Source organism: Arvicola amphibius, chromosome X, assembly GCF_903992535.2.
Source record: "Arvicola amphibius chromosome X, mArvAmp1.2, whole genome shotgun sequence".
Classification (NCBI taxonomy): Eukaryota; Metazoa; Chordata; class Mammalia; order Rodentia; family Cricetidae; genus Arvicola; species Arvicola amphibius.
In genome coordinates this window covers 123,867,284-123,886,992 of record NC_052065.1, presented here as the reverse complement: position 1 = coordinate 123,886,992, position 19,709 = coordinate 123,867,284, and the positions used below count along the sequence as shown (strand labels likewise).

General features: G+C 41.5%; 1 protein-coding gene across 1 annotated transcript in view; it reads right to left on the bottom strand.

Moving 5' to 3' along the window:
* Nucleotides 1-9,993: 9,993 nt before the first annotated feature.
* F9 (coagulation factor IX) overlaps nucleotides 9,994-19,709 on the bottom strand; it is a 28,305-nt gene continuing 18,589 nt past the window's right edge. Inside the window, exons 6-8 of the mRNA XM_038316132.2 lie at nucleotides 19,477-19,706; nucleotides 12,676-12,790; nucleotides 9,994-12,323 (exon numbers count right to left, since the gene is read on the bottom strand). Coding sequence (XP_038172060.1) covers nucleotides 11,776-12,323; nucleotides 12,676-12,790; nucleotides 19,477-19,706 — 893 coding nt within the window. The 3' untranslated portion in view covers nucleotides 9,994-11,775. The remainder of the gene's footprint in view (nucleotides 12,324-12,675; nucleotides 12,791-19,476; nucleotides 19,707-19,709) is intronic.

Sequence of the window (19,709 nt, the reverse complement as noted above, 5' to 3'; positions counted from 1 at the left end):
CTGAGAAAGAAATCAGAGAAACATCACTCTTTACAATAGTGACATATAGCATAAAATATCCTGGAGTATCTCTAACCAAACAAGTGGAAGACTTGTATGACAAGAACTTTAATCTTTGAAGAAAGAAATCGAAGAAGACACCAGAAAGTGGAAAGATATCCCATGCTCTTGAGTAGGTAGAATTAACATAGTAAAAATGGCAATTTTACCAAAAGCAATCTACAGATTCAATGCAATCCATCAAAATCCCAGCAAAATTCTTCACAGACTTTGAAAGAATAGTAATCAACTTCATATGGAAAAGCAAAAAACCCAGGATAGCCAAAACAATAAAAGAACTTCGGGAAGCATCACAGTCCCTGATTTCAAACTCTATTACAGAGCTACAGTACTGAAAACAGCATAAAACAGACAGGAGGACCAATGGAACTGAATAGAAGACCCGGATATTAATCCACACACTTTTGAACACCTGATTTTTGAAAAAGAAGCAAAAAGTATCAAATAGAAAAAAGAAAACATATTTAAGAAATGGTGCTGGCATAACTGGATATCAACATGTAAAAAATAAAAATAGATCCATATTTTTCACTATGCACAAAACTCAAGTCTAATGGATCAAAGACCTCAACATAAGCCAGCCACAACTGAACCTTATAGAAGAGAAAGTGGAAGTACACTTGAACACATACTAAATATAACCCCAGCAGCACGACCACTGAGAGAAACAATTAATAAATGGGACATCCTGAAACTGAAAAGCTTCTGTAAAGCAAAGGACAAGGTCAACAAGACAAAACAACAGCCTACAGAATGGGAAAAGTAGATCTTCACTAACCCCACATCAGACAGAGGTCTGATCTCCAAAATATACAAAGAACTCAAGAAATTGGTCATCAAAAGAGCAAATAATCCAATAAAAATGGAGTATAGACCTAAACAGAGAACTCTCAACAGAAGAACCTAAAATGGCTGAAAGACACTTAAGGAAATGTTCAACATCCTTAGTCATCAGAGAAATACAAATCAAAACAACTCTGAGATTCCATCTTACACCTGTAAGAATGGCCAAGATCAAAAAATCACCGATGACAACTTATGCTGGAGAGGATGTGGGGTAAAAAGAACACTCCTGCATTGCTGGTGAGAGTGCAAGCTGGTACAGCCCCTTTGGATGACAGTGTGGCGATTTCTCAGGAAATTAGGAAACAACCTTCCTCAAGACCCAATAATACCACTTTTGGGTATATATCCAAAGGATGCCCAATCATGCCATAAGGACATGTGCTCAACTATGTTCATAGCAGCATTGTTTGTCATAGCCAGAACCTGGAAACAATCTAAATGCCCCTCAACTGAAGAATGGATAAGGGAAATGTGGTACTCACTCATAAGTGTTTTTTTAAACATAAAGCAAAGAAAACCATGTTGTAAAGAGGGGCTGCTTGTTTGTTCCAGCTGCCTGACTAGTTTATACCTGAAATATCACAGCAGAAACTAGTATTCATTAAACACTGCTTGGCCCATTAGCTCTAGTTTCTTATTGGCTAATTCTTGCATCTTAATTTACCCATTTTTATTAATCCATGTATTACCATGTGGCATGTCTGCTCTGGTGGCTCCATGGTGGTTCTCCCTCTGCCCTCTTCCCAGTATTCAGTTCTGTTTCTTCTCCGCTTACCTAATGTTCTTCCCTATCAGGCCCAAATCAGTTTCTTTTATTCATTAAGCAATGAGAGCAACACATGAACAGAAGAACCTCCTATACCAAAACCAGTCCACAAATCAGAATCCCAGAGAAACCTAGACAACAATGAGGACCCTAAGAGAGGCATACATAAATCTAATCTACATGGGAAGTAGAAAAAGACGAGATCTCCTGAGTAAATTGGGAGCATGGATACCTTGGGAGAGTGTTGAAGGGGAGAGAAGAGGCAGGGAGTGGAGTAGAGACAAATTAGAGCTCATTAAAAATCAATAAAAAAGACAAAAAAAGTAAGAAAAAAATAACTGTGTCATACCCTGATACTGAGAGCATAAGTTGATATGAGTTTTTAATGAGTTGTTTGCTAATATCAAGTGTAGTTAAAGTATGTGCATGAAGGCTTACTAATTTCTCTGGTGGGGCATGTACCCACATAACTGCCAAGATACTTTTACTAGCATTTCTTGGCAGAAGGAAAAAATTGGAGAGAACATAAACAACAAGCTGGTAATCAGATAACTACATTCTGGAAGGTGATACAATACAATCTGTACAGAAATAAAAACAGATGTCCTGGAACCAAACATAGTATCACCAATAAGTATAATCTCATATGAAAATATAGCATAAACAACAAGCAGGATATAGCATTTACATGAAATTAGGAAATATAAGCTGTGCAAATGATGTTTAATGCATGACTTAGAGTAAACAAATGTGATTCAGGATAATGAAAGTAAATCAATGTTGGGAGGGAGGGAGGGAGGGAGGGAGGGGAGGGGAGAGAGAGAGGAGCGAGAGAGAGAGAGAGAGAGAGAGAGAGAGAGAGAGAGAGGAGATGGGGGTAGTACCCAAGAGTTCATGTTATTCTCCATACATTTTTATGGCAGTAATATCTTCATTTGAAAATATTCTGCTTTCTTTTAGTACTCAGATAGTAGAAATAAATGTTCTCTCTAGTGATGATTGAAATTGCTTCAATCTTACCTTCCATGTGTCCCTGTGGGTTTTATTTTGTTGTTGTTGTTGTTGTTGTTGTTGTCTTACATGTGACTGAGAATCAGGCAAGACCTCTTTCTCACAGTTTTTACAAATAGCTACAAATTCCTATGAACATATATGATTTCACAGTGGAAAGTCACTATAAGATGAAGCTTCATGGATTTATAAAGACTGTGTTGTGGGGAAGAAATACTTTCACTTAGGAATGTGTGAGCAGTTGTCATCTGAGAACCTCTTAAAGGTCACGTTAACTCAATATTTTTACCTCATGAACAGTCTCCTTTTTTAAAAAATTTTGAGGCATTATCTCACTGAGCAGGCTCGGCTGACCTGGAACTCATGTCATAGACCAGGCTGGCCTCAGACTCTCAGAAATCTCCCTGCCTCTGCCTCCTGAGTGCTGGGACTAAAGGGATGTTCTACTGTGCCTGATTCATTCCACTTCTTTTTAAATATTTTTATTTATGTGTATGTGTGTGCAGCCCCTGCTGAGGCCAGAAAAGGGTAGAAAATTCCCCCAAAACTGGACTTAGAGTTGGTCATGAACTGCCTTTTGGGTGCTGGAACCAAACCTGCTCTTCAAGAGCTGCAAATACTCTTAAACTGCTGAGCCGTATCTCTGGGCCCCACATTTTCCTTCTTAAAGTTTTTTTTAAATTATAATTTGCAGCATGCATTTGGTGCTCATTCACAGCAATAATTGAGTTTCTAGGCCCAGTAGAACTTCTGAAGATGGTGGCTGTTTGGCTCAGGGGCTGGTCCTGCACACAATTAAAACAGCTCTAAAGGTAAAAGTGTCCAAACTCCGAGAAACTCAGCGCACACTTGCTAGATAAATAAACCATTGTTAGATACGAAATGGAAGGGAGAACAGAGATTGCTAACCACACTCTTGTACAAAATTACCAAGTATCTAAAGTAGGAGTGATATATTTATCTTGAACACAAAAGACAATGATATGCCAGGGACTGGAGGGACGGTTAGAATGCTGGTTGCCGATGGGGCCCCAGTGCTGAGAGGGAGAAAGTGGACACTGGCTTCCATCCATAACCCAGAAGCTAGCTCCAGCTGCCAAGCACTCGCAAAGAAAAGTTAGTTCTCCCCAATGGAGTCTTTACTGGGTATATAAACCACACTTAAGGATAGGCCTCATGCCTAGCAGTAGACGGCCAGCGCAAAGTGAACCAATGGTATTTCTGTAGACTTTTTGCCTCATATTGCTTTGTTTGGGCTTTTTAAAAAATCTTACCAGTCTTTTGTTTGTATATCATGACTTCTGATGTTATATTTTCATGGTTTTTGCTGTTTATATGTGTGTGTGTGTGTGTGTGTGTGTGTGTGTGTGAGTGTGTGTGTGTGTTGTATTTGCCTGTTTGTTTTCTAAAGGGGGGAGGAGGCATGGAGCTTTGTGGATGTGGAGGATTTGGGAAGAGATGAGGGAGAAGCAACCGTGATCAGACTATACTGTATCAAAATATTTATTTTCAATAAAAAACAAAAATGAACACCAGTTGCTATTTCAGAGGACCTGGGCTTGGTTCCCAGTGCCCACATGGCAGTTTATAATGGGGCGTAACTCCAATTATAGAGGGTCTGTGTCCACTTCTCGCTTCCATGGCACAAAGTAAACATACCATACACATACATGAAGGCAGAACACTCATGTACATAAAATAAAATAAACAACTCTTTAAAAGACAATACACCTATATGCTGATGTCTTCAGAAAATAAATGTAAAAAGATAAAAGTAACCACTGTTCAGTCGGAAGGGAAACTGATACAGAACCCTGCTTTCTTCGTCCCTCCCATTGTTACAGCTCCGAAGGCTTTCTCACTGACACTTAGGAAATGGGAAACAAATCAGCACAGAGGACTGACTGCCTAGAGCAAGGGCCTCTTTCTCGGTCCTAACCATACATTGCTTTCCCAATCTGCAAGTTACAAGGACCTCTTCTCAACAGCGCTTTCTCTCTTCACTGGGCAGCTTTGTTGTTGTTATACCTTATGCTTATGGGTTCAGAGCTTAATTTTCTTTGCAACCTTGTTCATCCTAGAATTTGTACCTAAATGAGCTAATGTTGAAATTTAACATCTCAGACAAACTGTTGTTCTGGACACAAGGATTTCATTTCAGCCAGTGGTTCTCTTAGATGTTTTCAAGTCTATGGTCTCTTCTGTATGCGCTGTTCTCAGTCCTAGATGATAAAGATTAGGAGTAGAACCCCTGGTGCTGGAAATGATGGCCCAGTGGTTAAGAGCACTGCTTGTTCTTCTAGAGGACCTGGGTTCAGTTTCCACAACCACGTGGTGCCTTGCCTTACAACCAAATGTAACTCTAGATCCAGAGGATCTGATGCCTCCTTCTGGCCTTCAAAAGAATCTATTATGTACTGTATACACATGTTACATAAACATACATGCAATCAAAGCACCTATAAACATAAAATACAAATTAATAAATCCTTACCCAGGCTGGCCTCGAACTCATGATTCTCCTGTCTCTGCCTCCTTCAGCAAATCTTACTGGCATGTGCCACAACTGGCTTCTTTAAACCTTTAATAAACAATTAAATCTTTAGAACCATGCTTCCTTTGTTTATAAAATATAAAATTTGAGGGACAGATAATGCTATATAGTATGGGGGATCTGATACCCTCTTCTTTCCTCCACAGGCACCAGGCATACACGTGGCGTACATACACAATGCAGGCAAAACACTCACACACAGAAACCAAAATAAATAAACTTTCAAAAAGGAACACTTTAGACAGAAATCAATTTAACACTATTTATCTGAGCAAAGAACAACTGCAGAATGGGGTCATGCTCAGACCCAGCGTGATTTATTTGAGAGCTCTGCAGCAGTGTGAGCAGTGAGCCCTGATAACAGAAACAAAAGAATGCCGCGAGACTCCTTCCTTAGTTAAATGGCAGTGGATGGTTCTGATTAGAAATTCTCTAGTTCCCTCCCCGGTCTGCACTGGGCTTTAGTGTACAAAGGAAGAAACCCTACTCTCATAGACTTCCAAATTTTTTTATTTATTTTATTCATTTATTTTTAAATTTATTTTTATTTTATGTGCATTAGTGTTCTGCCTGCATGTATGTTTGTGTAAAGGTGTTGGGTCCCTGAAACTGGTGTTACAGGCAGTTGTGAGCTGCTATGTGGTCGCTGGGAATTGAACCTGGGAAGAGCAGTCAGTGTTCTTAACCACTGAGCCATATCTCCAGCCCCCCAAATATTTTTAAACAATATTTTTATTAATTCTTTGAGAATTTCATGCAAGGTATTTTGATCATACTTATTCACCTTGCCAACCTCCTCCCAAATCCATCTCTACCTCTCTACTCACCCAACTTCACAAGTTCTCCTTTTTTAACCCATTGAGTGCAATTTGTACTGCAGAAATACCGCTGCGTATTGAGCCTGCCCTGCAATGGGGTGGTCATATCCTTGAAGAAAACCTACTTTCGTCTCCTAGAAGCCATCAGTTGCTAGTAGGTCCTCAGCTGGGGGGGGCTTCATGCCCTCCTCCCCCTCTCCATGCTGGGGCTTTTGTCTGCCTTGAGCTTGTGTAGGTCTTCTGTGTGCTGTCATAGTCTCTGTGCATTCCTATGGGCACTGCCTTGTTCTTTTGGGCCTGCCCTCCAATGATCAAGACCTTGGGAGGGGCTGTAGACATTACTTCTCTCTCTCCCAGGGAGGAATTTTAGTAGCAAACCTCATAAAAAAAAGCAATGCTTATTTTTGTAATAGAGTTCAAGAAGAAAATACTTTTATGTACAGAGGGATGGTATTAAAACTTGTGCTACGTGAGGGTCTTTGTTTAACTTTTAATGAGCTCAGCAGCAAGCCATGTCACAGGTGCAGCCCTGTAATCATTCTGTAAGTTAAGGTTGGCAGTGAGTTGGTAAGATTTTCTAGACTGGGAACTCCCAACTGTCCCATTGCGCTAATGTTTCTTTAATGTTTTAAAACTACATTTATTTATGTATTTTCATCTTCATGCCATGGTGCGTGCGTGTGTGTGTGTGTGTGTGTGTGTGTGTGTGTGTGTGTGTGTAGGTCAAAAATGGGGGATTGCTTCTTTCTTCCATCATCTTGGCTCTGGGGATAGCATTAAGGTGGGCAGGCTGGGTAAGCCAGTTGCCTTTATCCATTGAGCCATTTTACCGGTCCCGTAAGCAGCTTTTTGAATGCAAGTCTGGGGAATCAGGAATTTCCCCTATTTCTGTCATTTACCTCTCACCCCAAAGGGTGGCTCTTGGATCACAGGGAGATGCTCTAGCCTGATCCAAAGAGCTCTGCCGTGTTCTGTGGGGTGTAGAGAAAGTGCCTTGACCTCATTTCCGTAACTGCTGTGTCTTTGTAGATTTTTGAATGAAAGCCTCTGCTACCCTTACCTTTATTTGAAGTTGTGATTAACGAAAAAATCTGATGGACAGGATGAAAAAGGTCTGCTTGAAACTGTGGGCGGGGAAGGAGGAGACAGATCTGTTGCATGTGGAGTGGTTGGAAAGAATGTGTTCCAGTGTTCCCACAGTCTTTTTTTTCCTGCTACAAATCCTTCAACAGCCTCTATGGTTGACAGAACAGTCTAGATGTTTGTGGTCATAACTGAGATTTCTAGATGGCGTAAGTCTCGCATTGAAAAAAGCACTCTGATTGCTGTCCCCAGACAGGCTGTCAGCAGCTTGTAATGTTTGCCTGGTTTGCATAGCTGTGCGACATTGGTAGACATCCAGCTCCAGTGGACCTTTGGAAGGCCTCTTGGAGCTCCCGACAGCTTCTGCAGTAGCCTGTAGTCTCCTAGTGCGGCCCGTGTCTACTTCCCCCGGCATGATCTCAAAGTCTAAAGTACTACTGTGCTGGAGGTTGTGTGCCAGATGCCACTGAAAAACATACTCTACAAGTCAAATGGCACATCTGGAAGGCCCAGTGCTCACAGCTGGAATAAAAGCCAGACAGCAGTCCTGAAGGTTCATATCCATGTTGTTACCGAGTACCTGCTATGAGCCAGGGGCTGCAGCTTCATTTTATCTGATCGCTGCTCTGCCTCCCAGGCTACCTGTTGTTCATGATTTTATCACTTGCTTCCCACTCAGAATATCATTAATAAGAATGCCAGGCAGTTTACACTCCCAGACTTTCTGAATAGATTTCCATCAAGCAGATAGCCCTGGCTGCTGTAGGAGAACAGACAGCAGCGCGAGTGTACTCTAGCTGCAAGTGCTGTGTTTCACAGTGCAGGAGAGGCGCTCTGCACTCCCTTCTAGACTCTGCTATTGTATTACTTGGGCCCAGCCTTCTCTTGACCTCAGTATCCTTATCTGTAAAAGTGCAGTGGATTGGATGGCACTTACTATGCCTTGCATTTTTGACACTCTTATGTTGAAAATATATAGAATTTGTAAGGAAGCAGTTTGTAAAGGGTTGTGTTCAGGAGAGTACCCTTTCTTTCTCCCTTGGCAGAGAAAATCAGACCATATTTGTTCTTGACATTATAAAATGACTAATATTTCAAAGAACTAAAAGCAATCAGATTTAAACAGCAAGGTAAAATATGTGCCTGATATTAACACACTTTTCTTCATTCAGCAAGAGTTCTATTTTAATCTGTCACTTCCAATATTATACCAGCCTGTTTTAGCCCATTTAGGTTAAGTAACTCAACAATTTGGAATGTACTAATGACTCTTATATAGTGACCTAGGCAGAATCTAGTGAAGCCTTGGCTCTAAGACTGCTGGCTCGTAGGTGTGCTTAAAGGCCCACATGTTTAGTATTGACAACATGTCGCATATGGCTCAGAATGGATTCAATCATTTTTGAACACATGGGAGAAAGGGTAATTAACTCAGAGGTTCAGAGGCTTAGAAGCTCCTCTCTGTGCCACATGGAGAGGCAATGGCTTGAGGTATGAGGCTAGTTCACCATTGCTTTTTTTTTTGTAAAGGATGGTCTCCATGACAACATGACTCTCTTTTCCCAACTGAGCACTGGGGTCATAGAGCCTTAGTTATTCAAATTTGAAGTAGCATGCTTCATGCACAAGCTAGCATTCTCCTCAAATGTAAAATTGACACTTATAGTGACTCATCTCTCTTTCTCTCCTTTAGTCAATTATAACAGAACTGATTTCTGTAATCTAGGTATGGTCCCCTTTCAGGATGCTCAATGCATGGCTAATTGCTATCACTCCAATTCATCTAACATTTAAAAGTCATTTATTTTATTCACGTGTATCTGCAAGTGCCTGCTTGTCTGTAGTGCACCACATGGCCCATGGAGACCAGAAGGGAACATCAAATCTCCTGGAGCTGCGAATGGCTGCGAGCTTCTTGATGTGAAGCTGGTAATTGAACCTGGGTCACTTACAAGAAGCAAGTGCTACAGCAAATGCTCTTAACCACTGAGCCATCTCTGGAGCTCCAGCTAACATTTATAGGGCAACTGCTATGTCCTAGTACAGTAGTGGTAATTCACATACTTTTAAGAAACTTTTCAAATGCAAATATACCTATTTCAAAATGTAATCATCATTATTGGTAATGCTACACAGGGAACGCCTACTTGAATATTTGTTGAAGGAATGAAGAACAAAAAACTACACATTCTTAACATCTCAAAGGCCTTTGAACAGGGTCCTCTCAAATTCCTCTCAAATACAAATGGAGATATTATTCTTCAAAGGGTATTGATGTGGATTCTCCTCTGTATGCTGTGAATATCATTGGCTAATAAAGAATCTGCTTTGGGCCTATTGTAGTGAAGAATAGGGCAAGGTGGGAATTCCAAGCAGATAGAGGAGGAGAGAGTAGGCAGAGTCAGAGAGAAACCATGTAGTGACAGACAAGACAGACACCGGACGTTGCACGGAACCTTACCTGTAGGCCACAACCACATGGCGATATACAGATGAATAGAAATGAATTAATTTAAGATGTAAGAGCTACCTAAAAGTATGCACAAGCTAATAAACCAAGCAGTGTTTTAATTAATACAGTTTCTATGTGATTATTTTGGGTCTATGCAGCTGGGAAATGAATGAGCAGCCTCTACCTACAGGGTATGTAACTTATCCAAGGATATACACATAGTTCATTAGACCTGCAAGTAGATTCAGGGCATAGTTCTCTTCAGATGTAGTGCAAATCTCATGAAGTTGGGGGACATCCGAGCATAAAATCAGTATTATATATTTCACCAGATGCATTCTTTTCAGGATTTTGCTTGATTGTGTTCTTTGGGCTATGCCTCTAAATGATTTAACAAGAAATGGCAAATTTGGAATGATGTTTATTGATACTTCTTACAAGACAAAAAAGAGGCAGTAAGTAGTAGAACTTAAGTAAAATCAGCAGTAGTGAGTACAGTTTGTTTGGTGGGAGCAGGAGGCAGTGCCAAAGGGTTCAAATCATGCTTTTGACAATTTTTCCGTTTATACATCATTAAGTAGTCAATATCAAATAAGTTTATACAGAGATCTAGATAAGAGTTAAAATACAAGTTCATTAAGTCACAGGTGAAAAACATGTTGGACTGTCAGCAACCCTCTAGAAAATTCAATATAACAAGATTAATTATAGTGACAAAGCTCACCAGCGAGCTGAAAACCAGAAATGAGCAATTTGGTTGACCATTTGCAATGACTCCTATCCTTGAGCCTGCTGTGGGAAACATGACACTTATGTTGATTGTCTTGTTTATTGGCACTGGAGAATGCTGGAGACACACTGTTAAACTAGTCCTTGAACACTCAGCTAGTTCTAAGCTAAATATGGACTAAAGCACTGTTTTAAGATCAATTTTGCATGTTTTCTCAACTTCCTTGTTCAATAACTTCATGCTAATAGCTTGAAGTCTTCCAAGGTAAGGAGATTTCTACAATAGAAATGAGCGATTGTTACAAATAAGGTTCTGAGATGTTTTTAAGAGATCTTCTTGCTCAGATATTTACCAGTATGCTACTAAACACAGTGTAATTATATGGCTAAATTTATCATTCACTTTTTTCTTTCTTGTTCATTTTCTTCAAGATAGGGTTTCTCTCTATAGCCCTGGCTTTCCTGGAACTCACTCTGTAGACCAGGTTGGCCTCAAACTCAGAAATCCACCTGCCTTTACCTCCTGAATGCTGAGATTAAAGGCATGTACCACTCTGTCTCATTCATCATTAACTTTCTATTACCATGAATTTTTTTTTATCAGACAGGGGCAATGCATTTTGATCAATGTCGTTGCTTTTTATACTTGCAATGATATGTGAATTTGCCTTCTCAGAACCATCCCTGATCAGGCCTCCATGATCACCAATTACACATTCTTAGGGAACTATCCTGGACAGTGTATTAAAGGGAGAGTTCCTCTTATGATTTTAGGCAGTGTACCTCATCCCCATGTTATTCAAAGTAAGTTTGAGACCAAGCTGGAAGTAAATATGGGATTGGTGGGTGTGTATATATGTGTACGGCATTAAAAAAGACTATCTTCTTTCTCCAAAGGCTGGGGAGAAGAAGCGTGGGAGTGGGGGAGGGGAACATTGATTTGGGGGTTGGGAGTTTGAAAATATGCAGTATCCAGGGGGAAAAAAGGAGAGGAAGTAGCGCATTTGATGAGTTTTGACCTATAACTGCTCCTGTGTGCTTCTAGCCTTAAATGGGCTAAAGAGTCTGGATTCACAATCAATAAATTTGAGAGAAGCAAGGGAGCTCTAAAACATAGATTGCTGCTAAGAAGGAGAACAGGATAAGTCATCACAGTTGAGGACTAGGGTTTCTGCTGGGCGCCATGGAAAACATCACTTTCTCATTTTACCAAGGGCTGGACTTAGGGAAACAGTAAAATCTCTTACCAAACTATTTCTCTAGTGATTACCTTTGATAACCTACTCGATCTAGTACAATATAGATTCTAGATGGGATCTTCCTCTGCACAGAGAAACCAGTATTTATCAAACTTATGTATTTAATAAGAGTTGGAAAAAATGACTAGTTAGTAAAGGGCTTGGTCTATTTTCAATCCCAGTGAGTTTCCTTTGTAAATAGTTTATTATTATTATTATTAAGTTAGCTTTGTTTTTTCCTTAATCCAGTTGACATACCGGGAAACTTTAGTATATATTCCATATTTTCCTTTTATAGCACACTCTTCACCCCAGCTAATAATGCCAGTTAAGAAACTGGTCCCTTCCACTTCAGTAACATGGGGTCCCCCGCTATCTCCTTCACAAGAATCTTTGCCTCCCTCACGGTAACCAGCACAGAACATGTTGTTATAGATGCTGAATGTTGTGGACCGAAGGCATGTGGCTCGGTCGACCAGTGGAACTCTCAGGTACTGAAGAATGGAAGCCTGTCTCCCTTTGTTGAAGACTTTCCCCCAGCCACTTACATAGCCAGAACCAAATTTAAGGAAGATGTTTGTGTATTCCCTATTGGCAACACAGATAGGTGTTACATAGTTGTTTAATAGTAAAGGCTTATCTAGCTCCAGCAAGGCGATGTCGTGGCTGTACTTATTAACAGCTGCATTGTAGTGGTAATGAGGGATAGTTTGAATCACATTTCGCCTTTGCTCCGTGTCTTCCTTTTCATCAATGTTATAATCACCTGTTGAAAACAAATAAACAAATCTCATAGTTTATTGTCTTTTGCATAGACACATTTCCCATGGGTCTACATTTGGCTTGGGTTCAGTGAACACTAGCAACCGAGTCTCCATGATCTAATACAGTGGGTGGGGCAAGTCACGCACCAATAAATAATTGTACTATGCTGAGAGTGCCTTATGGGTTCACAGAGAGAAATATGGGGCTTGGGAGGTGGAATTAGTTAGAATTTGAAATTACGACCCTGCTACCATTAGCCCAATTTATTCAGTAGCAATCCTATTGGGCCTTTGTACAATATGATATGTCCATCATAATGCTGATGTTGCCAGTTATCTATTTTGTTTCCTTACCTGCAACAACCTCAATTTTATCACCAGGTTTAAGGCAGTGGGCAGCAGTTACAACCCATTTTTCATTAATGATGGCGCCTCCACAGAATGCCTTAACCTCACCATTTAAAATGACCTGTGGAAATAAAATTAAGAATCTCACTGCAGATGGTATCTGATCCAGAGAAAAATGAATACATATGCTGTTTTCGGGAGTGGGTAAAAGTTGGCTGTTAGGTGCTGGCAGAAGCAGAGGATTTCTGGAAAGTGTCGGCTCTGCAGATGAATTAGTGTTACTGGAGCACAAACCAAACTACTGTTTCTGTATTGATCTTGAAGTGAAGGCAGAATTAGAGCTCGTGTGGCAGGGATAGTGCTCCGGGTGAGGCAAATCTGATGAGTGCCTTTTTTGTGTGATGTGGGGCCCTTGAGTTCCTTTTACCATGCTATTTAGAGCCTCCTGGTACAAGCTTTTCAAGGAGCTACAGTGGATATGGGAGTAAATACTAACTCCCCAGCATGAATAATCAGTATTGAGTCTCTTGCTTTCTATGAGGATCTATCAGGGAATCTCTTTGCTACAGGTCACTTGAAAGAAAAAAAAAAACTGACCAGTTTTCTCAGGAGTTGTTTCAAGCCTCCCAAATGAGAACGTTATGAAATGAGACCTAAAAACTCCACAGGGGCTGCGTTTCCTAGTCACCTAGGTGCTGACCACCAGCAGGACTCACACGTTCCTTCCGTCTCCCTTAATCACGGCCAGCTTCCTCTGGCTAGAGATGGAGGTTGTCCTTGTTCTAAAAAGTCTGCTTTGCTGCGGTTGACTTTGAGACAATGTGGACAAAAGTGTCTGGAGTGTGACCTTCAACATGGATGTTATTGAATAAGAGGCTCATCCATTCTTTCTTGTCCACATTCACAGCATAAACAAAGAGGACTCTCTCTCTCTCTCTCTCTCTCTCTCTCTCTCTCTCTCTCTCTCTCTCTCTCTCTCTCTCTCTCTCTCTCTCTCTCTCTCTCTCTCTCTCTCTCTCTCTCTCTCTCTCTCTCTCTCTCTTTCTCCCTCCCTTTTCTTTCTCTTTTTTTGCCACATCAATGTCTAAATCAACTTAGAGAATTTCAGCTCCAATGTAAACAAAGGCATTTTTGATCTGCACTTTCAAAGGTAAAGCTGAGAAGTGTGGACACTAGAGGGCACACTCAGCATTCAGGAAACTCTTCGCAGAAGCCCACTAGCCTCTGTGAACTGATGCCCTTAGGCTAAGTCTTAAGTAGCCCTTCAGGGAAACCTGTCCCTAAACACGACAAAGGGGTGGGGGTGTTGGTTCCTTTGCCTGGGGGCACAGATGGTCCTTTTGAAGGACTTGTTCTGGGCCCAAATTCAACTTAATGGCCGCTGTGCCGTGGACTCTGGAGCACGAGCTTTGTAGCTAAAGTCCCGAGGGGCTCACCCAACTACCACAACCCTCTGACCCCTTTGCCGCTCTCAGGCTCTTTGGCTCTTCTTACCTATTGCTTTACATTTTGAAAAATTGCAAAAATGCAGAAAAAACATAGTAACGATATAATAAACACCAGCATTTCTACCACTCAGATTTAACAATCTTCCTAATTTTATGCATTTATTGAATTTGAGGCTAATGATTGTATTACTTATACACATTTGTAACTCAAAACACAATCATTGTGAAATATTACTCTATACATGCTCAATGAGCAAACAGGTTTAAAGGTACATAACCACTCATGCTGCTGAGAGGGCACAGTAGGTAAAAGTGCTTGCCACCAAGCCTAGTGACCTTAGTTCAGTCCCTGGGACCCGATTCCTGCAAGTTGTCCTTTGACCTCCACATGTGTGCTGTGGCCTATGTGTGTCACACACACTTGCCTGGCCCCAGTGTTTATGTTCCTGAGCATTCAGAATATCTTAGACGTGGTCTGAGAACCAAATGTCAGAGAAAATCTCAGTTTCTTATAAAAACAGATTGGGGGCGGTCATAGAGATTTAATGAGAATATTTTGTGGGTAGTGCTGGAGAAAGGGGAACTCCATTCCTCGAGTGCTTACATTTGAGAAGTGTTACATAGCTAGTGAATCCAGATTCTCATGGCTTGGTAATCTTTATGGGTTAAAACTGTTTAATCAGGCTGGGATCATGCTTTGTAGGGTCAATGGGAAGCAAAAATCTGATAAAAGCCAGGATGAAAGCGCTGTTGAAGATATTGAAATAGCAAGTGTTCCTTTTTCTTCTAGGGTAGCTTTTCTAACCCATCATTTAAAGCTTATTTAGTGCTATATTCCTTCCAGCGTGGGGATATTTGCTGGCTGACTCCAAGCCTTCACATGTGGTCTTGATAGCCCACTGTCTGCTAGCTCCAGATGATCCACACAGTCCTCACACCACTCCCAACAAGGGCGGGGAGGCCAGTCTTCCCTTGATAGACTACCACACCCATCAAGGGAGGTGATTCCCAAACAAATGCACTTCCAAGTCAGAAAGTGGATGGCCCCGGAAGCTCCTGCCCCCTCTCTGAACGTGCTGGGAGAGGCATATTCTGGGTCCGGAGATGCGATGGGATTATGTACCTTTCCACAAATGATATAGAGTCTGTGCACTTGACCTCAATTTTCCCTCTGTTTGTGCCAACCGTGTTAGGAAGGGAGCACAGCCATGGTATTTGGGTTGAAGCACTGAGAAGAAGTTTTCCTGAGTACCATAGGTGGGGGATGGCAGTGGTCACTGGGCAACTGTGGGGGAGAGGTAGGCTCTATGAGGCATCATGCGTAGGAGAATGTGAGTTGAAAAAGGATGTGACTGCAACAAGCCCTCGCCACATGCTCTATTGTCTCCTTACCCTTCTGTTATGGAAGATAAATACAAACCACTTAAACCGTTAATATGAGACTCTTCTCATTATAGAGCACTGGACAAGTTCAAAAGATGAAGTGGCTGACTCTGATTCCAAATAATTTTACCATCAAGGAAATTTGGGCAACATGGTTCTATCCTGAATATTACAATCCAACATGTCTTTCTCTGGAAGTAGAATTAACATGACACAATGGAATGATTTTTAGGTACTAATGTAGGATTACTGAACACCTCCCAGCTAGTGGGCTAGGGTAGGTCAAGGTGAAGGACAGCCAGCTCCTGGGCACATAGACAATAACATATATTCTATGACTTTCCCAAAGGGATGCTGCCTGGAGAGTCTGCTGTTTTCCAAAGCCCAACTGAGAAATATGGTTGTGTCCTTTTAAGCCTGAAGAGCGTTCTTTGCCAATCCCTAATTGGTATTAGAAATTTTAGTGAACACCTTTGCCAAGAAAAAGGAACTAAGGTATATTTACAATTAAAATATTACAAATGCGTGGTTTGGAATGCTTGCTTGGCCGCCTAAAGACCGTAGCTATCTCAATATTAGCTGCTTGGAAGATGAGCTATCTGCTTAGCCAAAGAAAAGTTCTTGCAACACTTCAGAGAATGATGGGGGAAAAAATAGGAAAGCATATATTCTGAGCAAAACATCTGAGTTCTGATCTGTCAATTATTTTCATGGCCACAGTCTAGAGCCTTCTTCTGTGCATCACCGCCCCCTCTCCAACACACCTAAATACAATGACAAAATACAAAACTTGTATTTCTGTTCTCCATGGCAATGGCAGCCCACGATAGAAGCTGTCTCATTGTTCTCCTTTGTACCTTAATTCCAGCCTAGACTTTTCCTGAGTTCACTAAACCCTTATTCTCTTTTGTCATCTGTTCTAGCTTTTTAATAACACCATTTATTCTAATTTTCTATTATGCAAGTAAAATACATGATGTACTGTTTGCTAGGCTACGGCTGTTGCTCACCAAATTCATGGCAATAGGTTATTTTGTTGGGTACATAAGGGATACTCACTTTGGTTGATAATGGTTAACTATAACCATTAAATACAATGGCCACTGATATGTACTTCATGAACAATACTTGCAGGTTAATAGCTCAAATGGTCTGTTAAAACTAGCTTTGGAGATGTAGGTGAGATTACACGTTATTTTCTTTCTTCTGCGAATTGGAATTTTATCATCTGAGCTAGAAATAATACAAGATTGTCTTTTCCAAGTAAGACACTTCTTTTTAGTTCTTTCTGCTTTTCTTTTCTTTCTTTTTTCTTTTTTGAGACAGGGATTCTTTGATAGCCTGGTTGTCCTAGAACTAGCTTTGTAGACCAGGCTGCCCTCAAACTCACAGAGATCAGCCTGCCTGTGCCTCCTGAGTGCTGAGACTAAAGGTGTGAGCTACCACTACCTGCTCTTGTTTTGTTTTTGAGACAGATTCTCTCTATGTAGCCCTGGCTGTCCTGGAACTTAGTATGCACACCAGGCTGGCCTCGGACTCACAGATACCCATGTACTTCTGCCTCTCGAATGCTGGGACTAAAGGTGTGCATAACCACACACATAGAGAAGTAAACCATTTCTGTAGAACTATGATCGTTATGTAAAAGAAAAACACTCTCTGGCTCATTCATATTTTAAGTTTGCTGTTTGTCATTGGGGTTTGAAGGAGTAGCTCTGTGCAGGTCACTTCAGTGATAGCTTGGACACTCATCTGGGGAAAGCTGAGAATGGGGAAACAAGTGTGTTTAAGGAGAACATTTATGCCAAGACTACAAAACTAAGATAAAAATCCATCTTTGAAAAAGGGCAGCTATTTCTTAGATGGAGCTACACAGGCCTTAGCAGAAAGCAGAAGAGATTTGTGCATGCTCAGAGCTGTCAGCCTAGCCATGACTGTGGGAGAAAAACAATTAAATTAAAGCTTTAGACAGGCACCTTTTTGTTTTCTCAAACCCTCTACTTTAGAGTGTTGCTTGAAAGTGATCTAGTAATATAGGCGTTACAGTTTGCTTTTCCTGCCCCCTAATGTTCCAAAGCTTTTATTTTTTCCTACATAGCTGTTTTAGTTAATCAGTCGGCTAGATACCGTCTCTAAGAAAAATGTGTTTCTGTTACCGTGTGGTGCACTTAACTCTCTAGCTTCCCCTCTTACGCCCTGAAGTGCTCCTTCGGAGTCCCTGCTTCTTTTCCAAGGAGCTCTGATCCCCCTGCACAAGAACCAAAGGAAAGAGCTCTTCTGCTTGGTTTGCACCTTTGGCCTGGGTGGAGAGGAGGGGAGGATTCTGAGCCTGAACTGGGTAGCTGAGCAGCTCAGGACCCCTAGAGTTCCAAGGGAGTAATCCTGTCAACCTGTCCTGACAGGTCCCTTAGGTTCTTGCCGTTGGCCAGGCAAATGAAGTGGAAGCCCGGGAATAAGGTGAGAAATGAGAGTGACATGGTGGCCAGGCTCCCCGAGTCCCCTAGCCTGTGCCCACGGATTTTCATCTGGACTGCTGCTCCTGCGCTCAGAAGGGCTCGGCCACGCAACAGTGCCAAAGCATTTGCTCAAACAAGTCTCATGTGAAACCTGGCCAGCTAATTTGAAGATTGCAGCGTCAGCCAAGCTATCGGTTTCTGACAGTAAAAGTCCATACTTCAGAAGAGACAATATTTTTGTGTGAAGGATCATTAAAATCATTGAAATCAGTACCAAATTTTGATCATGGCCTAAGGGGTTTTAAACTAGACAAAACCATGATCTTTTCTATCCACCAGAGATACACGCAACTATGGAAATATTCTCTTTATACCTACCTTGTCCAGTGGAATAGTCACCAGACACTTGTGGCCACTATTCCCTGAAAGTGTGGCAGAAGTGACAGAGGAACCAAATCTTTTTAGCCAGTGAATTTAAGTGACCACATGTGCTGATTACTTATGGGCCAGTGCAATTTCATGTAAGAAACTGACTAGCTCCTTGTGCTGAGGTGGGAGGAGTTGGCCTGTCTCTCCTCACAGATGGAATCACTTAAGCTTTAGCTAAATGTATAGTTAAGTACTGAGTTTGCTACTAATCTAACTCTTGGATATATATATATATATATATATATATATATATATATATATATATATAGAGAGAGAGAGAGAGAGAGAGAGAGGGAATACTGTATATGCGGTTTGTGTGCAGAACACATTTGGAGGACTGTGTAGATTGAGTCAATTATTTGGCATTTTGGGGGCTGCTTTCTGTATACTTCCTTTAGAACCACGGTTTTCTAAGCTACAGTATACACCAGAATGACCTGGAGTGCTTCTTTGAGCCCAGCAGCTTGCTGAGCCCCTCCCTCTAGTGGTTCGAATCCAGTGAGAACTGGATGAGGTGTGAGAGTGCCTGCCTAACAAATTCTTGGTGATCTGGACATACTGCCAGTCTTGGAGAAACATGGCAGTAGATCAGGCCTCCTATGTTTATTCCAGGAAACTAGGTTTTGCCTTCACCCTTTCCATGTGAGTCCTTTTCTCTATTCCCATCAGGTTGTCTGGGCCTAGGGATTTCTTTACTATTTTCCTCCCCCCAGGGGCTGAAGGTGTTTGGTGAGTCCCAGTCCCTGTGTGTGTGTGTGTGTGTGTGTGTGTGTGTGTGTGTGTATGTGTGTGAAAGAGAGAGGGGGGGCTCATTTGTGAGCATTGCTATTGCTGAGCAGTTGTTCAGAATCCTACTGTGCTATTTGTTTGGTACTGAATTCCTTTTTGACCCTGTCTGGTAGCCGTCCCCAGACATGACCTTTCACCAGAAGCTTACCTATAGGGGTTTTTATTTTGCTGAGTGATGAAATCTGCCTAAATACATCTCACAATCCCCATAGGTCTCTCGAATGTCCTAGCACTGTTCCTCATCTGGCCTCTCCCTTGCCATCTGAGCTCGAGCTTTTAAACGCACTGTCAATAGAGAGTACCTGCCAAGGGATTTGACCTGGTTTGGTGTTTTCTCCACCAACAACTCGACGGAAGTCATCTAATGGTTCACTGTTTTCAGTGACGTTATCCAGAATGGTGCTGTTAGCGAAGTCGTCCAGAAGGAAGTCAGCTTCAGTAGCATTTTCATAGCCCATATCAGAAAATGTAGTCTCTACACGGGTGAGCTTAGAGCCGTATGAAACAGAAACTCTTCCACATGGAAATGGAACTA